Consider the following 25,882-nt stretch of genomic DNA (forward strand, 5'->3'; position numbering starts at 1 on the left):
CTACACTACTCCCTGACAGAGAGCATATATGTTATTTAGCTAAAAGCAGCTGTTATATTTTCAGTAATAATAGTAGGCTTTATATACTACAGGTTGCAAAAGCTTCATTCCAGAGGAACAATGATGCCTTAGATGCTGCACTTTTTTACCTTGCTATGAAGAAAAAGGCAGTGGTGTGGGGTCTGTTTAGGTGAGTTCTGCTAACTGTAAGTTTGATAAAATCTGAATTGAACCAGGAATGCAAAGCAGAACTCACTCGAGATTAGAGTTTAATTTAAAGTGATGTTGTTCAAGTGATTGTCTGCTAAGGTTATATAAGTAGTTGTGTACATTGCATTTCTTTATGCAGGTCCCAGCATGATGAAAAGATGACGGCCTTTTTCAGCCACAACTTCAGTGAAGATAGATGGCGCAAAGCTGCATTAAAAAACGCTTTTGCTTTGTTGGGAAAACAACGCTTTGAACAATCAGCTGCATTTTTCTTGCTAGCAGGTTCACTGAAAGATGCTATAGAGGTATCCACTTTTGAGAAATTAAGTTCCAGTTTCTTATTTGACCTCTGTAACTGCATCCTTATCAGCTGTTTTCTGCTCATGTTTTCACAAATTGTGGCAGCACAAATGGTATGGTATGTCCACACATGACCCCTGTGTGCCCTGCAGACTACTATTTACCTCCATAACACTGTGAAAAGCAGATTGGAAGCTGATTAGGTGGCCAGAATAATTGTTCAGATACATCAGTCCTGAGTGGAAGCACTCTTGGGAATACCAGTCGTGACCCTTCTGGCAAAACTTTCTGTTTGATCAGCACAGTCAGGTTGTAGCACTCTGTTCAGCCTTCAGCTATTCTGCATGACCTATTGTTACAACATTAACTTAAAGAAGTCAAAATTCTCTTCTAAAGCAGCCATAGGATCTCTTTTTAGGGGAGCTGTGATGTTGCCTGCCACGAGGGAGGTGAGAGCTGTAAGCAGGATCATAATCTAAGCAGTACCTTTCAGGAGAGAATGAGAATGAGAGAACCTTTAGTTATCTTGCCTATTTGTATGCAGTATGTTTGTCTTTACCTGAGAACATAAGGAATTTTCCTCAGAAATGTAATTCTGCAGATGGGACAGTGTGAAGAATATCTTACCAGTGATGTATTAACATTAAATTTGGAAGTTTTTTTTTATTCTATTAGGTAGAATAAAAATAAACATCTTTATCTTTTCTTCTGCTATAATAATTTTGACATGCTGATATACCGCTATGCATATCATAATTCCTGAACTAGAAGAAAGCACACCTCTTTCCAAACACAGAACAAAATGTTAATTAGATATGTCACCACATTTTTGACCCAAAGATGAATATATACATTAAAGAACAGATAAAATGATAAAAAAATTATGTTCTGTAAACACGTATTGTTATTCACTTCATTGTTATTTTAAAAAACCACCTTTCCGTCATAAAGCAACCTTTTCCCCACTTCTTATCGTAGGTCTGCCTTGAGAAAATGGAAGACATCCAGTTGGCTATGGTTATTGCTCGTTTATATGAATCAGAGTTTGAAACCTCTGTCACATACACCTCCATTCTTTATGAAAAGATTTTGGGTTGCTGTAAGGATGGAACTGGGTTCAGCTGTACTAAATTGCATTCTGATCCATTTCTGAGGAGCATTGCATACTGGATAATGAAAGATTACACAAGAGCACTGGACACGTTATTGGAACAAACCCCTAAAGATGATGATGAAAACCCAGGTAAGGGAAAAACATTAGTCTGATGGGACAAACTTAGTAAGACAAAATAGAGAAGGAGAAATGCTTCCTGTGTATGCATGCGGTCCCTTCTCCTGACATGCCATTATGCTGAAATCATTAATTGGCTTATGTACTGGCCTGCTCTATTTCTACTTCTTCTTTAAAAAAAAAAATAAATCTTTTCCCAATTTCTTCCAAGGACTTGTCTCCAACCTCCCAATACTGAACTTAGTTCTACTGTTAAACAAGCTCAGGAAGGCCTTCTTGGTTTGGTTCTTCCCTACAATACCTCTCTACTAGTGAATGCTGGCTAGTCTTTATTCCAGTGGACATAAATTCACATTCTTACTTCCAGGAATTAGCAGTGTTCTAGCAGGATTTCCTATCCTGTCTCTTTTGAGATGAATGCTAAGTGACACTGTGGCCACATAAGTTTCTGTAGCCTTTGAGATTTTCCCTTGGGGAAATCTCTACCTGGCTGATCATCTCGGCTTTTTTTTTTTTTTTTTTTTTTAAGGCTTAGCTGAGTGGAATGTAACAGCAAAGCAAATGAGGGAACTTAGTATCTTTCCACTCATCCAGGCTCATACCTTTAATTTCTTTGCGGGGAATAAGTAATTCTTTCATTTTGTTTTGGCAACTAGACCCAAAACTGTCTTTGTGTTTTGACAAATCTCTGTAATGCAGGAAATACTGCAAAACAGAATAATTCTGTTTTAAAGCCATTTTCAATAGATGTCATATCTGTTTAATTCCTTAGTTATCGTCAAGTCATGCAATCCTGTGGTATTCAGTTTTTACAATTATCTTCGGACCCACCCTTTGCTCATCCGAAGATACTTCAGTTCACCAGAAGGCACTTTGGCCACCTTAGGTCTAAAAACTGAGAAAAGCTTTGTTGATAAAATTAATCTTATAGAAAGAAAGTTATTCTTCACTACTGCAAATGCTCATTTTAAAGTGGGCTGCCCTGTACTAGCTCTTGAAGTCCTTTCCAAAATTCCAAAAGTAAGAAAAAAGTCTATTGTAGCTGCAGAGAAAGATTCATCTAGTCCTCCAATACAGGCTGGTGTTTCGGATTCCAAAGCCTTAAGGGATGGTGCTGGAGGTGGTGACATAGACTGGTCAAAGCCAATTTCAACTTCCTTTGCTTTGGAGAATACTGTCGAATCTTCAGCGGAATTTGACTGGAGTCAACCAGCAGTAAAATTTGATGATGAGCCCCTTACTCTTGATTGGGGTGAAGACAAAAATGGGTCAGATGAAGAGGACAAGGATGTTGGTATAATGATGAAAACCTCAAAATCTGATTCTAAAAGTGGAGATGATGAGAGAACCTCTGACACCAACGTCCCACAAACACCACTTGGAGAGATTTCTGATGCAGGAGACACTGAAGTTGATGTTATTGCTGAACAACTGAAGTTCAGAGCCTGTTTGAAGATCCTTATGACTGAACTGAGGACTTTGGCTACAGGTTATGAAGTAGATGGAGGAAAGCTCAGATTTCAGCTGTACAACTGGCTTGAAAAAGAGATTGCTGCTATGCATGAAATATGCAACCATGATGCAGGGGGCAAAGACTATTGTAAAACTTACACCAAAGTGAATGGGGATTTACTTGATCATGATGATATTACGGATAAGCCAGACATTGGTTCGTATGAACGGCACCAGATAGAAAGACGTAGGTTACAAGCAAAACGAGAACATGCTGAAAGACGAAAGTGGTGGCTGCAGAAGAACCAAGCTCTTCTAAGAGTTTTTCTAAGTTATTGTAGTCTTCATGGGGCACAAGGTGGTGGTTTAGCATCTGTAAGGATGGAGCTCAAGTTCTTGCTGCAAGAGTCACAGCAGGTAAAACGAATTCAACTAATTTCTAGTCACAAGCGTAAACAGTTCTGGACTGTCAGTTTTGTCAAATGCTTAAGTTTGTGCCTAGACAGATGCTTCCTATGTTCTGCAAGTCTAATGGTCAAGATAATTTTAATATAATTTTAATGCTCTTGGAGAAAGAAGTTGGTATTTAGGTGTGCTGCTTTTCCACATCCTGATTACTTGGTTCTTAAGAGTCTGTTATATGACATTGAGAATTAGGCTGCCAATAACTATGGAATATAAATGTTGCTGTTTGTATTATAGCTGCAGCATTCTATGTGTGTTCTAATGAAATTATAATTTTGACTTACAATATTCTTGGTACATATATATTAAATTAAATTCACAGTTGCAGCAATATGACAAAATATCATTCTCTGCCCCTCTGCAAGTTGTGCAAGGGAGCTACAAGGAATGGGATTTTAGCTGCAAGGCTCAACAAATAATACCAAGTCAGACAGGGCAGTGCTCCCTTTTACTATATTATGGCATTTTCTACGTTTATTTCATACAAGAAGAGATATTTTCCAGCAAATGTTAATGACTAATCTGAGCTACAGCAGATAATCTGATACTGGACAAATCATTTAACTTGCTGTAGTCCTAGATTTCTCACATTTCAAATTGGAGCAGTAGACAATTTTTATGATGGTACTAGGCTTAGCACATACTTTTAAGAGTAAAAAAGATTCTGTTAGTTACCACTTGAGAAACTCAGATTAGTGCAAATTTGACTTTTGTTATTAAACTCAGAACAATGATTAATATGTCAACTTATGCGACTGCAAGTGTGGTTTTAGTTTTTCTTAATAGACAATCCCAACACTTCCTAATGAACTACATAAAAATACTCTTCCTGCACTAACTCAAAAAGTGTTCCAGCAAACTTGGCTATCAGGTCTCATCCGTGTTGTTATAGCAAACGAGAACTTACTTTTGACATCATGCACAGTAAAATCTTGTCTGTACTGAGTAGACAGCAGTGAAAGAGGATAAATAACCCTCTTGGAAAAACATTTACAATGTAAAATTATCATTTTTTTAAAACTTGTTTTCTCAAAGCAGTAATTTTAAATGCAGGCTTTTCTTTTAAACAGGAAACTACTGTAAAACAACTCCAGTCTCCACTTCCATTACCCACAACACTACCATTGCTTTCTGCAAGCATAGCATCCACAAAAACTGTGATCGCTAATCCTGTGCTGTATTTAAACAACCACATCCACGATATTCTTTATACTATTGTGCAGATGAAATCACCACCGCATCCTAATGTTGAAGATGTCAAGGTAATGAAAAGCTTTCAGGAAATGCTAAATGATTTTTTTATAAAATGAGGAGTGAGCACGCGAAAAATAAAATGTGGTGGTTAACTTTTCAACACTTACCCTTTCACAATCCTGACCTTCTCCCATAAGCCTGGCGAACTCAAAATGCTAGAAGCCACTTGCTTTTTGATGTCTCTTTGAATCTAGTTAGTTCCCTTTCATCCGAATTCTGGTCACTCTTAGGAAACTATTCCAAATGTGAATGTTCACTAAACCACTGAATTCTTGGTGGTTTGGTGGATTTCTTGGTGGAAATCTTAAAACAACATGATCATATAAGTTAACTAATTGTTATCACTCTGGTCAAATCCTGTAGGGAGGTTAATGAAAGTAAAGATGGGAGATTAAGTTACGTTACAGCCTTCTATTAATATAGATACTAATATTGGACTTTCCAAGAAATCCTTGCATTTCTTCTGTTTAAGAACTGGAATGTTTCTGTTGCCTTGTGAGGCAGTAACAGAGTATTATTCTTTTTACTCCTGGAGGCTTCTAAAAATTTATAAGCACATAACTGAGGTAAAAAAAGAGATTATAGATAAAAAAATCATACCATGATTACACAAACATTTGTATTTTATGTATATTGAGCGACTGCTACTATACTGAACTGTGATATTATATAATATGGCTTCCAGGAACCATTCTATCAAATTCATTGTCATAACAGGACATACTTAATGACTCCTTCAGTATAGTCATACATTGTGGCAGTTCTATATTAGAATAATTATCTTGACATAATATTGGAAGGTTTTGACTGCAATCAAATGAACAAGCACTTACAATTTTCAAAGTACTGTATTGTAAACTTAAAATAACATTCAGTTACTATTTCCTGCACTTGGTTTCAAACTAGGACGTTCCTGAATAACACCTTTACAATGCTGTTTAGAAAGAATTGTAGTTTACTCACCTTTATATAAACTTATGTATAGCTTATTGGCTCTTTTCATTGTAGGTGTACACACTTCATTCTTTAGCAGCTTCACTTTCTGCATCCATTTATCAAGCACTATGTGACAGCCACAGCTACAGGTAAAACCAGAAGTTTTCTTACAGTCCTACAGTTGGAGTATACTTTGTGTATCCAAAATGGAAATTCTTCATGCATGTGTCTAAAAAAGATTAAATACATGTGTATGGGTATAGATACTTACACAGTTTACATATTGCTAGCCTTGATAAGCCAGATCAGTTTTACGTAGAGAAAATAACACTGATCATTTAAGATTCTTTCCAATAAATAATAGGAAAATCTGGTTCACTCTCACTTGGGATACTTCTGAAAAATATTTGAATGGTGTATTCCACAGCACGTTCATTGCTGAACAGGGGTGCAGGGGAAGCATTTGACACTAACAGAAGTGGGGTTTCAGACAGTTTATATTCCAAACTGGAACTGAAAGACAATGCAGTAAAAACATTTTAAAAATTATTAGGAACAAATGTATTATTAATATTTTTGAAAAAAAGCCTTTTTCATATCTGAAGCAATGCACATACCATATTAAAATTGATAATGCCACATAGAAACACTTCAAGTTTTAATTAAAAATGTATTGTATACCATGAAATTAAAAAATTCTTAGTCCTATAGAATTTTAAATGTTGCATTTTCTGATTAAAATGAGAAGCATGTATATATACTACACTTCATTACAACAATATTCTAAAATCCTTTCTCATCAGAAAAAATTAATTTTGTATTTAGCAGTCAAACAGAAGCGAATCAGTTTACAGGGATGGTTTATCAAGGACTGCTTTTGAGTGATCGACGCAGACTGAGGACAGAAAGCATTGAAGAGCACGCAACTCCCAACTCCTCCCCGGCTCAGTGGCCTGGTGAGACAAAAATAAGGTTATTCTTAGCACCACTGGCCCGGCTTCACATTTCAAAATTATTTCACTGTTCTGTTATATGATGGATGAGCAGTGATGGAGAAGTGTTCTTAAGTCTGATTTAGTTCTCAAATTAATAACAGCCTTTAACTTTTTCACGTATCAAAACAAACTTTCTATATGGCAAACATCTGGCTTAAGAAGAGACCATGATCTTTAGGATAAACTTAATAAGCTGATAATTTGTCTCTCTAAAATGTTTTCCTCTGGTATGCCTGACTCCCTAGCAAAGCTGTTTCTCTCAGCTGCTTCTACAGTACTGTTTTAGATCTATGCTATACTCACTGTAGCTATCAAAACAACTACTCCCCATGTATGAGCATCAATTTACTATTTTGAGGTCAACTGTGGAAACAATGCAGGAATTTTATAGTATTTGCCCGTAGTATTTGCAGAGAGGTACAAGACAGAAATCCCAGACCCAGGAAGGCTTTTTTAAATTTTGATCTTTATGATTTTCAGAAAAATATTAATAGTATTTTTCATCTGAATAAAAGTATTGTGTGGCTATTTGTATATGTTTAACATAAATTTCCTTTTTTCCATTTGTACTCCTACTCTTTTAATGTAGATTTCGTCCTCTTTTCTTTTTGCAGGTGTGAGTTCACTTATAAATCTCTTAAGTTCAGCTCAGGATGAAGATCAACCAAAGTTAAACATCCTACTTTGTGAAGCTGTTGTAGCTGTCTACCTGAGTCTCCTTATACACGCCCTGGCAACCAATTCATGTAATGAATTATTTCGACTAGCAGCCCATCCTTTGAACAGTCGAATGTGGGCTGCTGTTTTTGGCGGAGGAGTGAAACTTCTCGTAAAACCTCGAAGGCAGTCAGAGAATATTCCAGGTACTCTGTTCTCTGAAGGTCATACTAACGATTTGCAATTTATACCTTTTAGTAACCCAGTAGGAGAGATTTCCTTCCTTTTAAAGACAAAAACCAAAAAAGCAGAATTTAAATATCTATTGGCAAGAAAACTTTTATATTAACTAAAAAGCAGAAAAAAATATTAATCTTGCAATTATCATTTGTAATGGCACCCAGCACATTTTGAATTTGTCATAAAAACTGTACAGCTATTATATTGCCATTAGATGCTTACTTATAGTATCTCTCAGGACTTTCAGTCACTATTTCTTAGTGAAAAAACAGATGGTATACATCAGTGTTACACCTATGGTTTTCTGTGTGTGTGAGATGAGTCTGTAGTAACTTAGAAATGGTATTTCTGAAAAAAAATTCTATTGTGAGATATGATTTCACCTTGCACAAGACCACAGAAAGGAAATATTGATATCTGTCAGAAGAATAGTTGATGCATATGTAAGCTCCACTTAAAACCAGGAATTCTGCAAAGACAGATGAGCATGTCTTAATATGCTGCATGAGGAAAAGCAAAGGCAGAGACTGAATTCAGGCTCTGGAGACAAAGGCAAATACAACCGTTTGTCATAGACTTCACACTGCAACCATACTGCAAATCATGTCACGTAGACCTTCAAAACATCAATAGGCTTGAAACTTAACGCAAAAATTAGATGTTCCATATCTGAAATATAAAACAAAACAGTAATAAGGCAATGCACCATTATAAGTATGCACAACAGATACTTGTCATTCATGGAATAACTTAAACTCATTTAGGGCAGTTATTTTCACAAGATATTAATGTGAATAACTTATATAAAAGTCATGTCTTCATTTGAGATGTATTCTGTTTTCCTTTAACCTACAAGCTGCTACAGCTTCTGATGTTTCAGAGGATGGTAATGAAGGTTTGTAAAAATTTGCAGTGTAGATGAATGTTATAGTGCCTTTTTTTTTAAAAAAAAAAAAAAAAAAAGGTCTTTAAATATCTAGCTCCTTTGTAATAAAGTAAGTGTGATCTTCAATGTTGCCTGGCCAGTAACACCTTTTAAATAGACTTCAGTTTTCAGAAAGCCTGTTTCTCTATTCACGTTTTCTTCTCTCTCTTAAGAGTTCCTTGGCTTGTATTTTGAATACCTACTGCTGCTTGTGCAGTTTGCAGTTTAGTGAAAGTTTGTGTATTACCTTTATTTCTCAACAAAATTTCTTCGAGAAATTTTTCAGCTAAAAGCTTTTTACTTAAAAGCTACATTTCCTGAGAACTTAATCCAGATAATAAAATGTATTTCCAATCCAATGTATAAGTGCTACAATTATTGAATTTATCATGTTAACTTTTCTATGATTACACTTACTTTATTTAGGCTGGCTTTGATTTCTGACATAGTAGAAATTAGTACTAATAACAATGGGTTTAGTTGCTTCAATTATAAAATACAGCCACTTCTAAAGATTCAATGTTAATATCCGCTTTTCAAATTACATGAATTTAGCACCACCTCTTCCATCAGAAGAAATGGATAAACATCGCCGTCGGTTTAACATGAGAATGCTAGTGCCAGGAAGACCAGTAAAAGATAGCACTGTCCCACCGCCTGTACCTGCAGAAAGACCCTCTTACAAAGAAAAGTTTATCCCTCCAGAACTCAGCATGTGGGACTATTTTATGGCAAAGGTAATTTAAAATGGAAAATACAAGTTATAGTTCATAAAAGCATATTTTTTTCTCTGTTAAGTTTTAAAGGACAAAATTAATGTGAAAATTTTGAGTGTTCTTCATAGTAAGCCATAGAGTCCTTGTAATAAAAGATGAAGAGGCTACAAGTCTGTTACTTAAGTTTCAAAACACATCTTTTGCCAATAATCGAGATTAACGCTTTTCCCCTTGCTACTTGCTTATGTTTTAGGGAAACTTACAGATTTAGATTTTTTTAGATATAGATTAAGTTGTTGTGATCTAAACTCTCTGACAGTGATAACTAAAGTAAGAGTTGAATATTAAGAGATCAGAAAATTGCTTTTATAGCAGACTTTTATTCTGCGTTGCAGCCATTTCTTCCTTTATCAGACAGCGGTGTTATATATGATTCCGATGAAAGCATTCACAGTGATGAGGAAGAGGATGATGCTTTCCTCTCTGATGTACAGATCCAGGAACACAAAGATGCCAATTCTTACAGGTTAGCAGAAATTGCCACTGTTTTAGAATAATTACGTCTTGTGCTTACCTTTGCTTCCAAATTAAATACAGGTCCTCTGTGCCATCCAGTTTAAGTCAAATAATTTTCACGGAATGACAGAATTGTCAGAGTTGGAAGGGACCTCTAGAGATCATCTAGTCCAACTCCCCTGCTGAAGCAGGATTGCCCAGAGCACATTACTCAGGACTGCATCAAGGCGGGTCTTGAAAATCTCCAGAGAAGGGGACTCCACGACCTCCCTGGGCAGCCTGTTCCAGGGCTCCGTCACCCTCACCGTAAAGAAGTTTTTCCTCATATTTGAATGGAACTTCCTATGTTCCAGCTTGTGCCCATTGCCACTCATCCTATCCCTGGAAACCACTGAAAAGAGTCCGGCTCCATCATCCTTCAACCCACCCTTTAGGTACTTGTAAACATAGATAAGGTCTCCCCTCAGCCTTCTCTTCTCCAGGCTAAAGAGCCCCAGCTCTTTGAGCCTTTCCTCGTAAGGGAGGTGCTCCAATCCCTTAATCCTCTCTTAGTTGCCCTACGCTGGACTCTCTCCAGTAGCTCCCTGTCTCTCTTGAACTGGGGAGCCCAGAACTGGACACAGAACTGGCCTCACCAGTGCAGAGTAGAGGGGGAGAATGACCTCCCTTAACCTACTGGCCACACTCTTCCCTATGCAGCCCAGGATTCCATTGGCCCTCTTGGCAACAAGGGCACATGGCTGGCCCATGGAGTTTGCTATCCACCAGGGCTCCCAGATCCTTCTCCTCAGTAGTGCTTCCCAGAAGATCCATCCCTAACCTATATTGGTGCCTGGGGTTCTACCTCCCCAGGTGCAGAACCCTACACTTGCCCTTGTTGAACCTCATTAGGTTCTTCTCTGCCCAGCTCTCCAGCCTGTCCAGGTCACGCTGGATGGTGGCACAGCCCTCTGGAGTTTTAGTACTGTGAATAGACTTCTCGGTGGCAATAGGATTACAGAAGTGACAAATTCTCATCACAGTAACAGTTCCCCATTTACTTGCCTAAAAAAATGGGATTAGGAAGTCAGAGGTCTGTGATTTGCATTTGGGGGGAAGGGGAAAAAAACAAATAAAAAAACCCCTATCTTCATTTTTAAGACATAAAGAACATGAGGTACCATGATGCCAGCTGTAGAATGATGGTTTAGACTACTGATTCAAGCATGACGTTTAGTTTTTTGAATGAGGGGCATATTAAATAGAATACTCAAAAGAGAAAATGTTGCAAGATAAATGAAAGTGTGCCCAGGTGGCCAAAAAGGCCAACAGCATCCTGGCCTGTATCAAGAATAGTGTGGTGAGTAGGACCCGAGAGGTGATCATCCCCCTGTACTCAGCACTGGTGAGACCCCACCTCGAGTACTGTGTCCAGTTTTGGGCCCCCTACCACAGGAAAGACATTGAGGTGCTGGAGCAGGTCCAGAGAAGGGCAACGAAGCTGGTGAGGGGTCTGGAGCACAAGTCTTACGAGGAGAGGCTGAGGGAGCTGGGGTTGTTCAGTCTGGGGAAGAGGAGACTGAGGGGAGACCTTATTGCTCTCTACAACTACCTGAAAGGAGGCTGTAGAGAGGCGGGGGTCGGTCTCTTCTCCCAAGTTACAGATGATAGGACAAGGGGCAATGGCCTCAAGTTACGCCAGGGGAAGTTCAGGTTAGATATTAGGAAATATTTCTTTACGGAAAGGGTTATCAGGCATTGGAATGGGCTGCCCAGGGAGGTGGTTGAGGCACCATCCCTGGAGGTATTCAAGAGAGGAGTTGACATGGTGCTCGGGGATATGGATTAGTGTTGGGTGGTGTGGTGGTGTGTGTGTGGGTTGTGTGTGGTGTGTTGTGTGTGTGTGTTTTGTTTTTTTTTCTTTTTTCTTGTTTTTTTTTTCATTGGTTGGACTAGATGATCTTAAAGGGTCCCTTCCAACCTAGGTGATTCTGTGATTCTGTGAAATAAAGCGGAAGACCTCAGTATTGTAATATTGGTATAAAAAATGATGGCTCTTTTATGTGTTCTTCAAGTCTCTCATTGGTTCTTACACCTCTACTGTACAGAATTTTTGTCTTTAATAATTGTGAGAGACTCCTTCAGTGTGAAAGCTTCTGCCATGAATGCCAAACTCAAGTAATGTCTGTATTCAATGGGATTTTGTGGAGAATTTCATGGAGATGTTTCAGGGAGCTTGTGCTTAATTCTCAGCCTTGCAGAGGCTCACACATGCCCACTCTTTTATCTGGGGGAAGAGTACGATAATCTGGGATTTGTAAAAGAGAAGGGGATACAAGCTGTTACAGCCAGGTGCCCTCAGAGGCATCCTTGTGTTGCATAGTTGATATATAAGTAGCTTTATTAAACCTCAGTGAACCATCTACACTTTTTTTCTAATCTATGTATTTGGTAGAAGGAGAAAAATATTCTGCAGATAATTCTGTTAATATTCTTTTAACACAACTAAACCTATTTTTTTTACACAGCTGGGCTCTTCTGCATCTGACAATGGTAAAATTAGTTCTGCACAATGTTAAGAACTTCTTTCCCATTGCTGGTCTGGAATTCACTGGTACGTTAAATACTGCTTTACGTTTATTTTTCTGTATAAGTGGCTTTCTGTCAGACCTTGCTTTTTAATTTTCATTTTTAAATTTATCATTTAATGCATTATTTTTACAATTGCCAACAGTACATTTCCTTTCAAGATTGTTTTTTGGATGGTTGTATTATTCTGTTTTATTATACAGGATTATTTTTTTTTTCTCTAAGCCTTACTTTGTTAATATGTCTTTAGATCTGCCTGTAACATCACCATTGGGCATTGCTGTAATAAAAAATTTGGAACACTGGGAACAGATTCTTCAAGATAGAATGGACCAGTTTGAAGGGCCACCACCAAACTACATCAATACTTACCCTAGTGACCTTGGTGTGGGTGCAGGACCAGCCATTCTCCGCAATAAAGCAATGATTGAACCTGAAAACACACCATTCAAGTGAGTATTTTTTTTTCCTAACAAAAACACAGTCTGTGATTATAGAACTACTAAAGAGTACTTCCACTGAAAGTTAAACAGCCAAAGGAAGGTTGGTTAGATCATAGTTCTAGGCATCTAGGCAATGCTTTACAGAAACTGCTTTCCCACATCCCTTTGTTCCTTCTGCAGCAACCTGTACTTTGCTGCACCTTTCACAACTGCAGCAAGAAAGAAAAATAGAAAGGAAAGAACGGAGCTTGGAGGACCACAAATCAAGGGTAACTGCTGCTGCTGGGAAGACACTATTCAACTTCTTACTATTCCTCCAGTAGCAGCTGTCTCCCACCCTACCTCAGCAACAAAGGACAAAGAGTTATTCAATACATGCAGATGTCAGGAGGAGGAGAGAAAAAAAGTTGTAGTACAGTCCTTGTAAAGCCAATCCTCTTTTGCTCAGACCAATGTCATGCTTGCAGGTATCTTTAAATGCAGACAGCAACTCAGAAGACAGTCAACTCAAAAATAGCTTGCTTTTCTTAATATACTAAAATACAACTTTAGATTTGCTCACTGTATCTGAATTTGGATTTGTACGGTTGATACTGCTATAGGATTTGATTAAAATATTCTTACAAATATGCACTGCTTCTTAGAAATATTTGTCCTGATAGCTGAGGCAATTAATTTTATTTGGCTCATATATGAGCTAAATATTTTTGAATACTGAAAGAAATACATAAGGAAATTCTGTACAGCCAGCATAATTACAACATAAAAGCAATTTTAGTAGAGCGCAAATATAGACATAAGTGCAAGTCAGCAGATTAAACTATAGTACTTGGAAGTTAGTGACATAATGTGGATTTTTAAAAAATGCAAGAAAAAAGTATCTCAGTATTTGCCTTGAACAAATTAGAGCTTAAACTTTGGGGTTTTTATTCTTCAAATTGGAATTTCATCTGAAGTCATTCAGAGTCTTTCTTTAGATTTTTTTTTTTTTTTGTCCACCTTTAATTACATTGAAGCTTTTTCCCTGTTTTTTTTTTTTTCTTCCTTCTGTTTTATCCAGATCAAAGGATTATTCTGCTCTTCCAGCAAAAAGACTCTGGCATTTTCTTGTGAAGCAAGAACTTCTTCAGGAGACTTTCATAAGATACATATTCACAAAGAAAAGAAAGCAAAGTGAGGTAAACAAAGGATTTTTTAAAGGAAAGCTCAATTATAACTGTTCCTCAGTCTTTTCAGTATTTCTTTTAAATTTTTTTCCCATCTGTTCGTTGGCATTTCAATTTCCTTTCATTCATTTAACAGTGTTCGGGTTTTTTTTTTTTTTAAATCAACATGACTGTCATGTTGTTTATTGAAATATCAACTGAAACAAATAATTTCAGACAAGACATACCTCACCTTACCTGTATGTATTTGAATACTGTCCTAAGAAAGAAACAGAACATTTGCGATAATGGTAATCAGTAAATAAATTTGAGTATTGACATAGCTGGGTTTTTTTGTATGTCATATTGAAAAAGAAATTTAAACGGGCTATTACTTTGTCTATATGTATATATGCATGAGTAATATATACATATAAAAGTAATATTATATAGTAATATATAATATGGGGCTTTATGAATTGTACCAGTTACAACTGTAATGAGTTCTAACTGAAAATTTAAACCAACACATAAAAACCATGGGAAATAAGTGTACTGCCACTTAATATCTTTAGGAATTCCTGTAAGTATGGAGTTTGTGTGTGTATTACCTCTCCATTTATTTACTATATCATACATTTTGTGTTCATGTAGGAGGCATTGCATTTTAAGTGAGTTTGTTTAGATTCCTGTCTTAGTTTCTGTGCCTTTTATAAAAAGTTAAAAATACATTTGTCATCATTTACTGACAGAGTGGCCTTTAAAATCTAGTTTGGAATGTTTCATTCTTTTTTTATATTTGTTTGTGCATGTGTTTTGTGTTTGTGACTGTGTGATGTTATGTAGTCTGTAGAAGATCGTGTGGAGCAGGTCAAACAAAACTGCGTAGCAGAAGATCACAAAAACAAGGTAGTATCCCTTCTCCCAAACCTCTAGCACACTCTTAAAAGTTCTGTGGAACTGGCTTTTCTTTCTCTAACGTGACTAACAGAAGCTATATGTTCTGTGTAGTCTGTGTGGCAGGCTTTTAATCACTGAATTAACTTTGGATGTCCTAATAATTGGGATGAGTGAACACCTTGTAAATAGCGTTGCACACACAACCTTGTGTTTCTTACACCCAAATAAAACTTTTGGCTTCTAGAACACCAAAGAGTATGAGAAGTCTAAAGTTTAGCTTCCTAAACGATGCTGAGGCCACTGAACTTTTCTTGCATGAATTTTGTAGAGATTTTTGCAGTCTGAATGCACCTCTACAAAATGGATTTTTATGCTAATTGAAATGTCTTACAAATGTTTTGTAGGTTGAAGCAGACCTTGGCTACCCTGGAGGAAAAGCAAAAATCATTCACAAAGAGTCAGATATGATAATGGCATTTGCAGTTAATAAGGTAAGCCTCAAATACTACAGTAAGTGTAATAAAAAGATCTTAATTATAGTTAGTATAATTTTTTTATTTGTGCTGCACAGGCAAACAGCAATGAAATTGTTTTGGCATCTACACATGATGTTCAAGAACTTGATATTTCAGCTCTACTGGCCGCTCAGTCATTTATATGGATCGGGGAAGAATATGACAGAGAGTCTAAAAGGTAGGATTGTTTCTTTGTGGTTACATTTAAAGTATTGGTTTTCTGTGAGGCTGCATATACAATACCTGTGTGAAGCACAAGTGGATCATGCAAAAAAAGTCAATTATTCTTCAGTAGGTTTCAGATTGCTTTACAAAGGAGTGAGGGAAGGTAGAAGAATAATTACTGTCTTTGCTTTACACATGATGAAACTAAGGTTTTGAGAGGTTTGGGCATGTCTGCACTGCACAGTGAAGTAAAATCCCATGGTGCGTAAGCTAATAAAGGAATTGCTACTTTGGAAACACTGCAGTTGCATCGTTGCAGAGTTGAGGCCGGTTGTGGTACGTGATGCTAGTTCTGTAACGCAACAGCCTAAATTGCCGTCTCCTCCACTATTGTGCTGAGACCTGTGCGTGTATCAACTGCAGCAAGCGCTCATCTCTACCACGCTCCATTGCACAGAACAGTCGCCTATAGCACGCAGGTCAGGAATATTCCAACAATATTCTTGTCAAGAGAGCTTATATTCTCAACATCTACCTACCACAGTTAGGGTCATCTGTTGAGCCTGAACACCCATAGCTTTGGAGCACGTGGAAAGCATTTGCACGATGTAAGCGTAAGAGTTATCAATTTATAGTTTCATTATAATCACTTCCTCTACCCACTGCCATTAGGCTCTTGACAATCAGATAAGCAAACGGAATTGGTAAGAACAAAGCAACATTTGTTTAAAGCCGAACACTGCTCTTCTTTTACAGTTCTGATGACATTGATTTCCGTGGTTCTACCACAACACTAACTCAGTCAACTGCACCATCTTTTGGAGTGAATCAGATACAACCATCTCCATCTATGCCATGGCTGGGCAGTGGCCAAACTAGCACTGGAGCTGGTGTGGTGAGTACTTCTGTTGTGTGCAGCTCAGGACACCGCTGCTTTTTTTAGTGTACTGTTTAGTAGAGAGACCTGGTGTGCATTAGTCATCATACTGTTAATTCTATGTCGACATAAAAGGCCTAGACTTGGACAAAAAGAAGGCCAAACTAAGCATTTTCTTGTATATTGTGGCACAGAACTGTTGTGAAATTGAAAATAATGGAGAAATCAGGTTTTTCTCTTTCTTATGGGGAACTCTGAGGTAGGACCTGGAGTTTCTGGGGACAAAACAAAGCCAACCAAAGCCAGAACAATCCCAAACTTTAAATTCTTGCACTGGGACTAATACCAAAAGCATACACATCGGTATGTGCTTAAGTTCTTTGTATAATAGAAAACAAAATTCATACTGTTCTGAACTTTCATGTCTATAAAAGCTGTCATAGACAGGCTTTAATTACCATACTGCAACTAAGCATAATTAGAGGCAAATAATGTTAGCTTAACAGGCTTTTTTTAACTGGGGGACACTTACTAGGTAGTACTATAAACAAAATTGAAGAGTGTGTTTGTGTCTTTTTTTCAAATTTTTTTTTTTTTTTATATGAAGCTTATTAAAAGGAATCTGAATAACGTCAAGAGAATGGCTTCACATCCAGTCCATCAGTATTGTAAGTGAATCCCACTTACTAGTACAGAGTAGATAATTATCTATAAAATACTGTAGTATGAATGAACATCTATCTTTTAATCTTAGATCTTACAGGAGCACAAGATGGTAGCGTTCGAATGTTTGAGTGGACGAGGCCACAGCAACTGGTCTGCTTCCGGCAGGCTGGGAACGCCAGGGTTACAAGAATGTATTTCAATTCCCAGGGCAATAAGGTAAGTACAACACTTAGGATTTTTCCCTTTTTTTTTATTCATAAGGAAACACTTGGTTGTGCTGTGACTTCTAAACCAGCTTTAACTGGTGACACACAAAACTGTTCAGCTGTCCTAGAGTGATGGCATAGGCACTGTCACGCCATTCACTTTGGCTGCAGATGGAAGCCTGTAATAAACACTGACCCTTATTCTCCTTTCTCTTCTGTCAGCTTCACACCGCTAACCTATATCCTGTTTGCCACGTTTGCAGACTTTTTGTTCTCCCTGTTCCAAAATTTGTCCCCCGTGTGAAGACCTTTTTAAATTAAAGAAAAAATGCTGAGCTTACTTATTTTGTAGAAGCAAACATCTATCAGCCTAGGCACAGGTCTTCAGGAAGTGCTTCACCCTTTGTATTCTGGCCAAGATAAAGTTTTGACAGAATGTATTACTGAGAAGATACCTATAAATGCAGCTATTAGTTGAAGAATTAAGTATGCTCCAGTACAGTGGAGAGCAGAGGGTACAAAAGAGCCACACGCTTTGGCCAGAAATGATTCTTTGAGGTATATAAGATGCAGAAAACAGAGTGGACAAAGAAAGAAATTGGGAGGAATACCCACCACTGCAGTTTTTCATGTTGTCCCTTCTGTTACTTTAGCAGGTTTTGTCTGCGTTTTATTGACAAACTGTTTAACTTCATTGTACTTAAAAGCCATAAAAAGTAAGTTAAAGGATTTGGGGCATGACTGTAAAATAGCTATAAAATAGCAAAGATCAACATTTAGAACCAGCTGGAAATATAAAGCATCTCCCAGCATACCTAGGTAGCATAAAATCTCATTTACACTTGTATTAAAAGTTAATGTTTTGATTATGTTTCAAGATATTGCAGTCTTAACATCACATGGGAATCAATTTTAAGTAAGAAACTAAAATGTACTAGTTGTCCCTGCTGCTTCACATGGAGGTCCCTCAGGCAGGACTCATGAAACCTGACTAACAGGAGAAAATATAAAAAATAATTCTAAATATTTCTAAAAACATTTTGGAATATGTTTGTAGGTATAGAATATGCTGTATAGAATATACAGTATTAATTGTTATGCACTTTGTTAACACATATAACTCAGTCATATTACCATTCATGACATAGTACAGTTGTTCCATAATTGTTCTTACCATGCTTTTGTGACCTGCTGGCACCCATCTTACCTTCCTAGGCATTTCCGAGTAGAGTCCTGAAAGAATGATGCCTCTGTAAGTTTGAGCATTTAAAATGAAGATTTGAAACATAAGCTTCCACACTTAAAAAGTCTCAGTTTCCAGAAAAGAATTAGCCATGTAGGAAACCGACAATCATTAAACAATCAGCACTGAACTCACTTGCCTTCTAAACGACTTTTTTTTTTTTTTTTTTTTTTTTTAACGTGACAATCATTGGGTTTGGGGTTTAATGCGCAGGCAGGGGTTTGGCGTTTAGATCAGGTTTTTCCTGCGCTCAGCTGTTCACTGCCGTGAAGCATCCAGTAACCAAGTACGTTATGCTGACAAATGCTGTTCGTTCCTTGCAGTGTGGTGTTGCTGATGGTGAAGGATTTCTAAGTATTTGGCAAGTAAACCAAACCACCTCGAATCCTAAGCCCTATCTGGTGAGTGAACAGAAATTTTTATTTCTATTTCTTCCTTTTTGTAGAGGAAAGTTAAGTCTTTAAGACTTCAGGCAGGCCAAGAGCGTAAGAGTTTCACTGAGACGTTTTTCATATTGCTGCTTTTTAATGGGCATATTTTATCAAAACTGCTCTAGCATTTCAATTATACATCTTTGGAAAACTGATTGTGCAATAACCATAAGCTGCACTTTAATTATAAATGCTACTTCAGCATTACCCTAATAATAATTGACTAAATTACAAATCAGAGCTGGCAGTAATGACTTTAGCACTCAAAAACTTAGTAAAAATACACTCTTCAGTTCTTTTCACTGCTGCTTAACAGCATACAAAGACTGTGCTGAATTTGAAATTCAGGCTATTGTGATGCACTGTATTGTGAATTTGTTCATTTATTTTAGTATCTTTTTATTTTATACTGGATTTTTAATCCATTGCTCCGTTCTCTGAGCATTTCAAACTGCATTGCCCCTAAGTTTTTAAACTTTGTTTAAAAGACTGTGTGTGTGACGCTATCAGTGACAACAGACTGATAGGAACTTTTGATGCTGACTACAACTGGTAAGATTGCATCTTTTTTGTTTGTTTTGTTTTTAATAGAGTTGGCAGTGCCACAGTAAAACCACAAGTGACTTTGCATTTATTACCTCTTCAAGTCTAGTTGCAACATCGGGACAGTCCAATGATAACAGGTGTGTTTAAAGAGACAATGAGGAATTTCACCAAAGCTCCCTATTCATCTCCATTAACTTGCTAGCTCCTGTGCATTAATGCGTGGCTGCCGTTTTAAGGCTTTGTTAAGCTTGAACTTGCCAGATCGTGTCTTTGACCATCATTCCTTCACTTGCTTGTTCCCCAAATTTAGTTTTTGTGAGAAATGGTCAACGGTTAAACAGGTTAAACAGTTAAACAGGTTTTTCTCAAGGTGTATTCCAAATGCAACTAGTTTGAAGTAATGCCGTTGCTGGGGAGAAACATGTTCAGCAAAGGCGAGATAATTCTTTTTCTCTGAAAAGAACAACTTCTATAATTTCTTGGTACAACCTAGGATTAGTACACATCTTAAAGGCAGAAAGTATAGTTCACTAAGGAGCATAAAAGAGCATAGAAAGAAGTAAAGCTTTTTTAACTCTTTGGCCATGCTCTCCAATGACTGCAGAGAGTCAAGAGCTCCTTGTTCAGTTCTACCTTCTAGGCTTTGACATAAAACATGAACACTTTGAGTCATGTCACCCCAGGAATCACTTAGCAACAGGCCATAATGACTTTTTTTTTTTGTCCCCTCAGAAATGTGTGCCTCTGGGACACTTTGGTTTCATCTGGTAACAGTCTTATACATGGTAAGTACTGCAGTGAAAATTAAACTTCTGCTTCTTCCTGACTAAGGCAATATAGCACGTGTGTGCATCTGGGGCAAGGGGAAATCGGTGTAAATATGTGTTGTGCGTGCACCAGAACTGGGACTGTATAGTCTCTGGCGTGATGTTAATCTGCTCTATAGAGAAAAGTCTGAAGAAAGAATGTCATATACAAAGCTGGTTTTGTGACCATATTAATAAAGTCTGAAATATTTGAATACAGTCCTAAAAAAAAAATTACAGTTGACTAATTAAGGCTGCATTATTGAACTCTTATGTGTGTGCAGGCTTCCACTTCAACTGGCACTTAATCAATATATCCAGTACTCTGCTGAAGCACAGAGGAAAAGACAACAGTAGGCAGTAGTAGAAGCAACTCCGTCTGAGTTGACAGACGGATATGACATTGCCCATACAAAGGAGCATATCTGTCAAGTTAGAAAATATTCAGATAACAATTTATAGAAGAAATGCATTTTAAGATCGAAAGCTACTTATATTTTCAAGTCTATTAAATTCTGACGTCCTTCTTCTTCAGCCTTCACTTGTCACGATCACGGTGCCACAGTACTTCAGTACGCACCTAAACATCAACTGCTCATTTCTGGAGGTAGGAAGGGATATATCTGCGTCTTTGACATCAGACAGAGGCAAATCCTTTACACCTTCCAAGCGCATGAATCGGCCATTAAGGCCCTCGCACTGGACCCTTCTGAGGACTATTTTGTTACAGGCTCAGCAGAAGGTAACATGAAGGTAAGGCATTGGAGGAGCTGAGTTGAAGGGGAGAGTATTTAGCTGAAGTTATGCATGGACATACGTTGATGAGCGTGCTGTAAATAGCCAGGGGCATGCAGTAACAAAACAAAAACAAACCCCAAACCTACACTTGATATACAGAATGCTTGCCTTACCTTTATAATGTAAACATAAATATATTAATATCCTTCCTAAAGCAAGTAGGTTTTGTTTTCCGCTACAGGAGATTAAACGGTCTTTTTAAAGTTGTGTGACTGAATTTTAAGTCGATAAAGCAAAGCACGTGACTTTGAAATCTTAGCTTTATTTTTCTCTCTTAAATCTGGTTTTGCCTTTGGCTATTTCCCTTTGCAATACAGGGGGCGCTCGGTAACTTACACATTGTGTAGTTTCTGTAACACCGGGTTGGTTTTTCTCTTGATGCTGTAGCCCCAGACAGCTACTGAGATGTTATAGTTATAAGAAACAAACAACAACAAAACCCAAAACAGAAATACAGTCCCTGTTTTAAAGGACTTATTTCTTGAATACTAAAGGAAGGAAATACAAGAACATGGTAAAGAGAAGGAGAAAACAGTTTCTTTCCGAATAGGTGCTTTCTGTGCCTCCGCACACTTCGTGGCCTGGTCTTGATGAGGATTCCAGCAACTTCAGACACAGCGGAGAGCTCAGCCAGCCATGCTACCACTCTGCGTGCTCATTAATTATGCAGCTTGTTCTCTGCAGCATGCCTGAGCGGAAAAGCATTTCCACCTGCTGGAAAGCTGACCATAGTCATCTTGGATACAAATGCAAATGCAGCCTGTCCATTTCTGCAGGTTAAGGGGGGGGGATGCTGGGAGAGGGCAGCTTCAGCCTGCCCACGTTAAGGCAGCCTTACGCTCTCTTGCCTTATGCTTCGTCAGGAGCCTCTCAAGACTCTTGGGCTTGTTGTAATTGTTGCTCATAGACAGCAAAAAATACCCTTTATCTTTGCTGGATAGGGTTTACAACAGCCAGGAATTGGAAACATTAGAGAAAAAATACAAATTCTAATTGTAATCTCCTTCTGTTATTTGTCATTCTTTTGATACAGGTGTGGAGACTGACTGGCTATAATTTAATTCATTCATTTAAAAATGAACATGCTAAGCAGTCCATTTTCAGAAACATTGGTGCTGGTGTCACCCAGATTGAAACTGTGCAAGGCAGTCGTATCTTCTCCTGTGGAGCAGACGGGACGCTGAAAATGAGGGTTCTTCCCAATGCTTTCAATGTACCTTCGGGCATTTTTGACATTCTGTAGCGTTATGTGAGCTAATCTTGGTTTTCTATAATGTCCCTTTAAGTAGCTAAAATCACGGTGATACGCACTGTGGAAAGGAAACGTTCTGTTTCCTTTCAAAGCAGTCACTGCAGCATTAAGTATTATGGGGAAAAAAGATTTTAAAAAAAAAAAAAAAAAGACTTCTACAACAGGTATCTTTTGAGTATGCCCATCGGGATCACTGGGGTGGAAATGCATGTACGGTACTGTAGAAGCAAAGAGCTGAACCCAGTACAGGCAGTGACAGGTGGGTTATTGCTCAGTAGCCCCCGCGCTGCATTTAGGAAGTGTATTGTAAAGACTCTGACAGTCGTCGGTCACTAAACACGCACTGTGGCTCTACAAGTCAGTAAGCATTTCAGATGTGATTCTGATTATTTTTATTCCAGTTTTTCCCACTAATCGAAGCATGTGTACAACTTCTCGTTGTAAAATAGCTTAGTTTTAATTAAGGGTACTCAGTGTATTTGATTTTCGCAAGAAAGTGTAATGGATGCAAATGCCGTGGAACATGTGCAATCAAGAACGTACTGAGACATGTATCGTTTTATGCTGAGATTTTTTTTTCCCAGTTAGTATTGATACACAGTTGATACTGTAACTTGCACATCAACACATTTTTAGATGCAATGTTTTTTAATTTGCACACAGTCCTCCTTTCCTTCTGACAGCTATGTTTTCTATTGGACACCTGCCTTTACTTTAGGAATGTATTGCAAGCACTAAATGTTTGTAGTGAAGACATCCATGATTCTAGTCAGCTTTTAGTTTTAAAATTCATTTGTCCGGAAAATACTTCATTAAATGAAGCTGTTAAGAGAATACCAATGGAACGTATAATGCCACATTTCAGATGAATGTCAGGCTTTATGTGGCCAGCTCGTAAATAGCGGATAAAACTGGTAATTAAATTATTACCACAGTATATTGTATAAACTATGCAGAGTTCAATATTGTTTGCTTGTAATATAACTAGCTACAGTTATCACATGTATTTTTCTGTTGTAAACAAAAGAACCATGTTCTTAAGAGACTGGAACGGATGTCTGCGTATTTAAATGTTAACAAACTGTCTTATTCCTCCAATGAAAATTTTGATGTCTGTGCTGTATTGTAAAATATACTAGAATAAAAAGCACCTTTCTCCAAAGGTGATTTTAAATTGCAGGCTGTGAAATATGGGAAGTATGAAAAGAAAGAAGAGTAAATGTCATTGTTTAGTTTTCCCTTTGTAAGTTAAATAAATTACTTTTATTTCATGGAACAGCCCATTCCAGAACTCTTCCTTATATTTAAATGGATTGAACCAAACCTCCGGCAGATTGGCTGGCTGCTGCCTGAGCGAGCTTTAACTTGACCTCAGACTGTGCTGAGATAAAAAGGATTAGCTGTTTGCATTTTATTTTCAGCTGTCCTAGAAAAGCATAGGTTAACAGAATTTAGTTCTTCATCTCCAGCAAAGGCAGCTGCAAGAAACACGGCCTGGTTCTGTCACTGAGAAAGGAGGCAGAATTTGCTGGGCTGGCCTTCCTTCTCCAAGAGGTTCATTCGAGTGATTCAACAATTCAGAAATGTAACATCATTTAAGATAGGCATGTTATCTAGAACCTGTCACATCTGGCTTGAACCATATTTGCCCACATATATTGCTGAGCTTTTCTTTTTTTAGGCAAAAAGTCTACCTTATTAGTACCATAATTCAATTTAAAAAAAAACCAAACAAACCAACAAAGAACTTGACTAAGCAGCCTACCAACCAAGAGAAACCCCACAAAAGTCAAGAGAAGCCCCATATACACCAACTGTAGCTCTTGACTGTGAAGTTTTGCACTTTACAGGTGCAGATAGAACTGCTGGTGTATGAGTTTTGATGTATATACTGGTTCAAAGTATTAATTACGCATTTTTATTTCCCTCTGCATCTCTCTTCGTAGCACGCGAGCCCTGAATCCTGGCCTTAGTAAAACCAGCAAGTGTGTGCTGAGAAGAGAGGGGCGCTGTATCACACGCTGAGCCTCAGCTGCAGCAGAGGGATGTTTCCAGCACATTTGCTGGACAAGGTTCTGCAGGCACAGACATTCCCAAAGTCACTAATCCCTTTGATGGTGCCTGGATGTCACAGGGGTATTAAACAGCTCCGCGCAGCTCAGGGTTTAAGTGAAACTTCGCTTCTAAGTATTTGGATGAGATCCGTGAACTCTACCACTATCAGGTAGGGGCTTTCTGAGAGCGTGATTTTTGAATACAGACACACAAAGCAGCAGTGAGGATTTATGTTTCAATGTTAAATTTAGAAATCTGAAACAAAAATCAGAACTAAATTAAATTTTAAAACAAATTCCATTATTTCTCACCGTAGCTCTCACAAATTTGAATGTGAGTGGGCAATCTCTGGATTAAGATTAACAACAAATGAAGTCGCTAAGCTCTATGACAAATACATGCATTCCTGCTCCAGATATTTCATTTTTTCTAAGAACAGCAGCAAAAAAAAATCCCCTTCCTTTTAGGATTCCATTTCTATAGATGAACATGGGAAAAAAAATTTTTAGAAACATATCTTACTATAATTAAGGATAATTAAAAGCAAGTTGTAGTGATAGAGTTTACGTGGCAGTCAGGGGGCAAGGAAGCATCTGTAGCAACACAAGCAACTCAAACACTGTTAAGAAAGGATTTTTAATCATAAATTTTACATCTTCAGTTTTATACCCCATTACTTTTCTTCCCACACTCCATTTACTAAACACAATTTCATGTATATTCAATATTTAATAATGCCGTTATTCCCATTTTCCTTGTACCTCAGCTGGATTTTGCTTTTTATTTCACTGGATATGTCAAATTTGAAGCTTTCTGCTTTTTTTTTTTTTTCCTATTTTAAGAACTATTTCCATTCCCATTATTTTTAACAGCTGCATAACTTTGTCCAAAAAAAATGTTCATGGAGAATCAGCGGAAAGTATTAAGTGAAAATGACAAAGGTATTTGTACACAAAAGTTCATTATTTAGACATTTATACTAGACCATAATCACTGGCTAGAGAATGACTGCAGATGAGATGATTGCAACTGAAAGTTATAAATAGTCTCTGCTGAGCACGTGACCGTGGAATAATCAACGTACGTTGGATATAATTATTGGCTGAATAACAGGGGAAAAACAAAAGCAAGTCCGTGCTGTGTGCCAGCTGCAATAGTGAACAGAGATTATTTTAAAAGCCGAGAAGAGCCCACAGAATTGAAATGTGTTTGTACAAAGGCCCCCGATCTCCATTTTACAAACGCTCACAAACCACCGTCGGTGAACAGAAAATTATACCAAGTGAGGAGACCCCCGTGTGTCTATCATATCGCTTAAATAATCTATTTAGTCAAACATGGCTGCCATACACGACACTTTAAAATATAT

The 25,882-nt window shown here is 37.6% G+C and overlaps 1 protein-coding gene across 7 annotated transcripts in view; it reads left to right on the top strand.

Moving 5' to 3' along the window:
• The window catches only part of DMXL2 (Dmx like 2), a 54,972-nt gene extending 32,382 nt beyond the window's left edge, over positions 1-22,590 (top strand). For 3 of the 7 annotated variants that reach the window (XM_074155942.1, XM_074155944.1, XM_074155945.1), the window contains 23 exons: positions 93-190; positions 350-515; positions 1,489-1,753; positions 2,514-3,610; positions 4,729-4,920; positions 5,921-5,997; positions 6,677-6,804; positions 7,458-7,706; positions 9,221-9,402; positions 9,777-9,907; positions 12,405-12,490; positions 12,716-12,917; positions 13,969-14,086; positions 15,358-15,444; positions 15,525-15,646; positions 16,390-16,528; positions 17,118-17,178; positions 17,265-17,392; positions 18,949-19,026; positions 19,648-19,739; positions 20,335-20,387; positions 20,944-21,161; positions 22,240-22,590. In XM_074155942.1, coding sequence (XP_074012043.1) covers positions 93-190; positions 350-515; positions 1,489-1,753; positions 2,514-3,610; positions 4,729-4,920; positions 5,921-5,997; positions 6,677-6,804; positions 7,458-7,706; positions 9,221-9,402; positions 9,777-9,907; positions 12,405-12,490; positions 12,716-12,917; positions 13,969-14,086; positions 15,358-15,444; positions 15,525-15,646; positions 16,390-16,528; positions 17,118-17,178; positions 17,265-17,392; positions 18,949-19,026; positions 19,648-19,739; positions 20,335-20,387; positions 20,944-21,161; positions 22,240-22,449 — 4,179 coding nt within the window. In that variant the 3' untranslated portion in view covers positions 22,450-22,590. Of the gene's footprint in view, positions 1-92; positions 191-349; positions 516-1,488; positions 1,754-2,513; positions 3,611-4,728; positions 4,921-5,920; positions 5,998-6,673; positions 6,805-7,457; positions 7,707-9,220; positions 9,403-9,776; positions 9,908-12,404; positions 12,491-12,715; positions 12,918-13,968; positions 14,087-14,899; positions 14,963-15,357; positions 15,445-15,524; positions 15,647-16,389; positions 16,529-17,117; positions 17,179-17,264; positions 17,393-18,948; positions 19,027-19,647; positions 19,740-20,334; positions 20,388-20,943; positions 21,162-22,239 lie in introns of all 7 variants that reach the window. The other 4 variants (XM_074155938.1, XM_074155940.1, XM_074155941.1 and 1 more) reach the window with 4 other exon arrangements.
• Positions 22,591-25,882: the final 3,292 nt, after the last annotated feature.

This window comes from Numenius arquata, chromosome 11 (assembly GCF_964106895.1).
Source record: "Numenius arquata chromosome 11, bNumArq3.hap1.1, whole genome shotgun sequence".
Taxonomy (NCBI): domain Eukaryota; kingdom Metazoa; phylum Chordata; class Aves; order Charadriiformes; family Scolopacidae; genus Numenius; species Numenius arquata.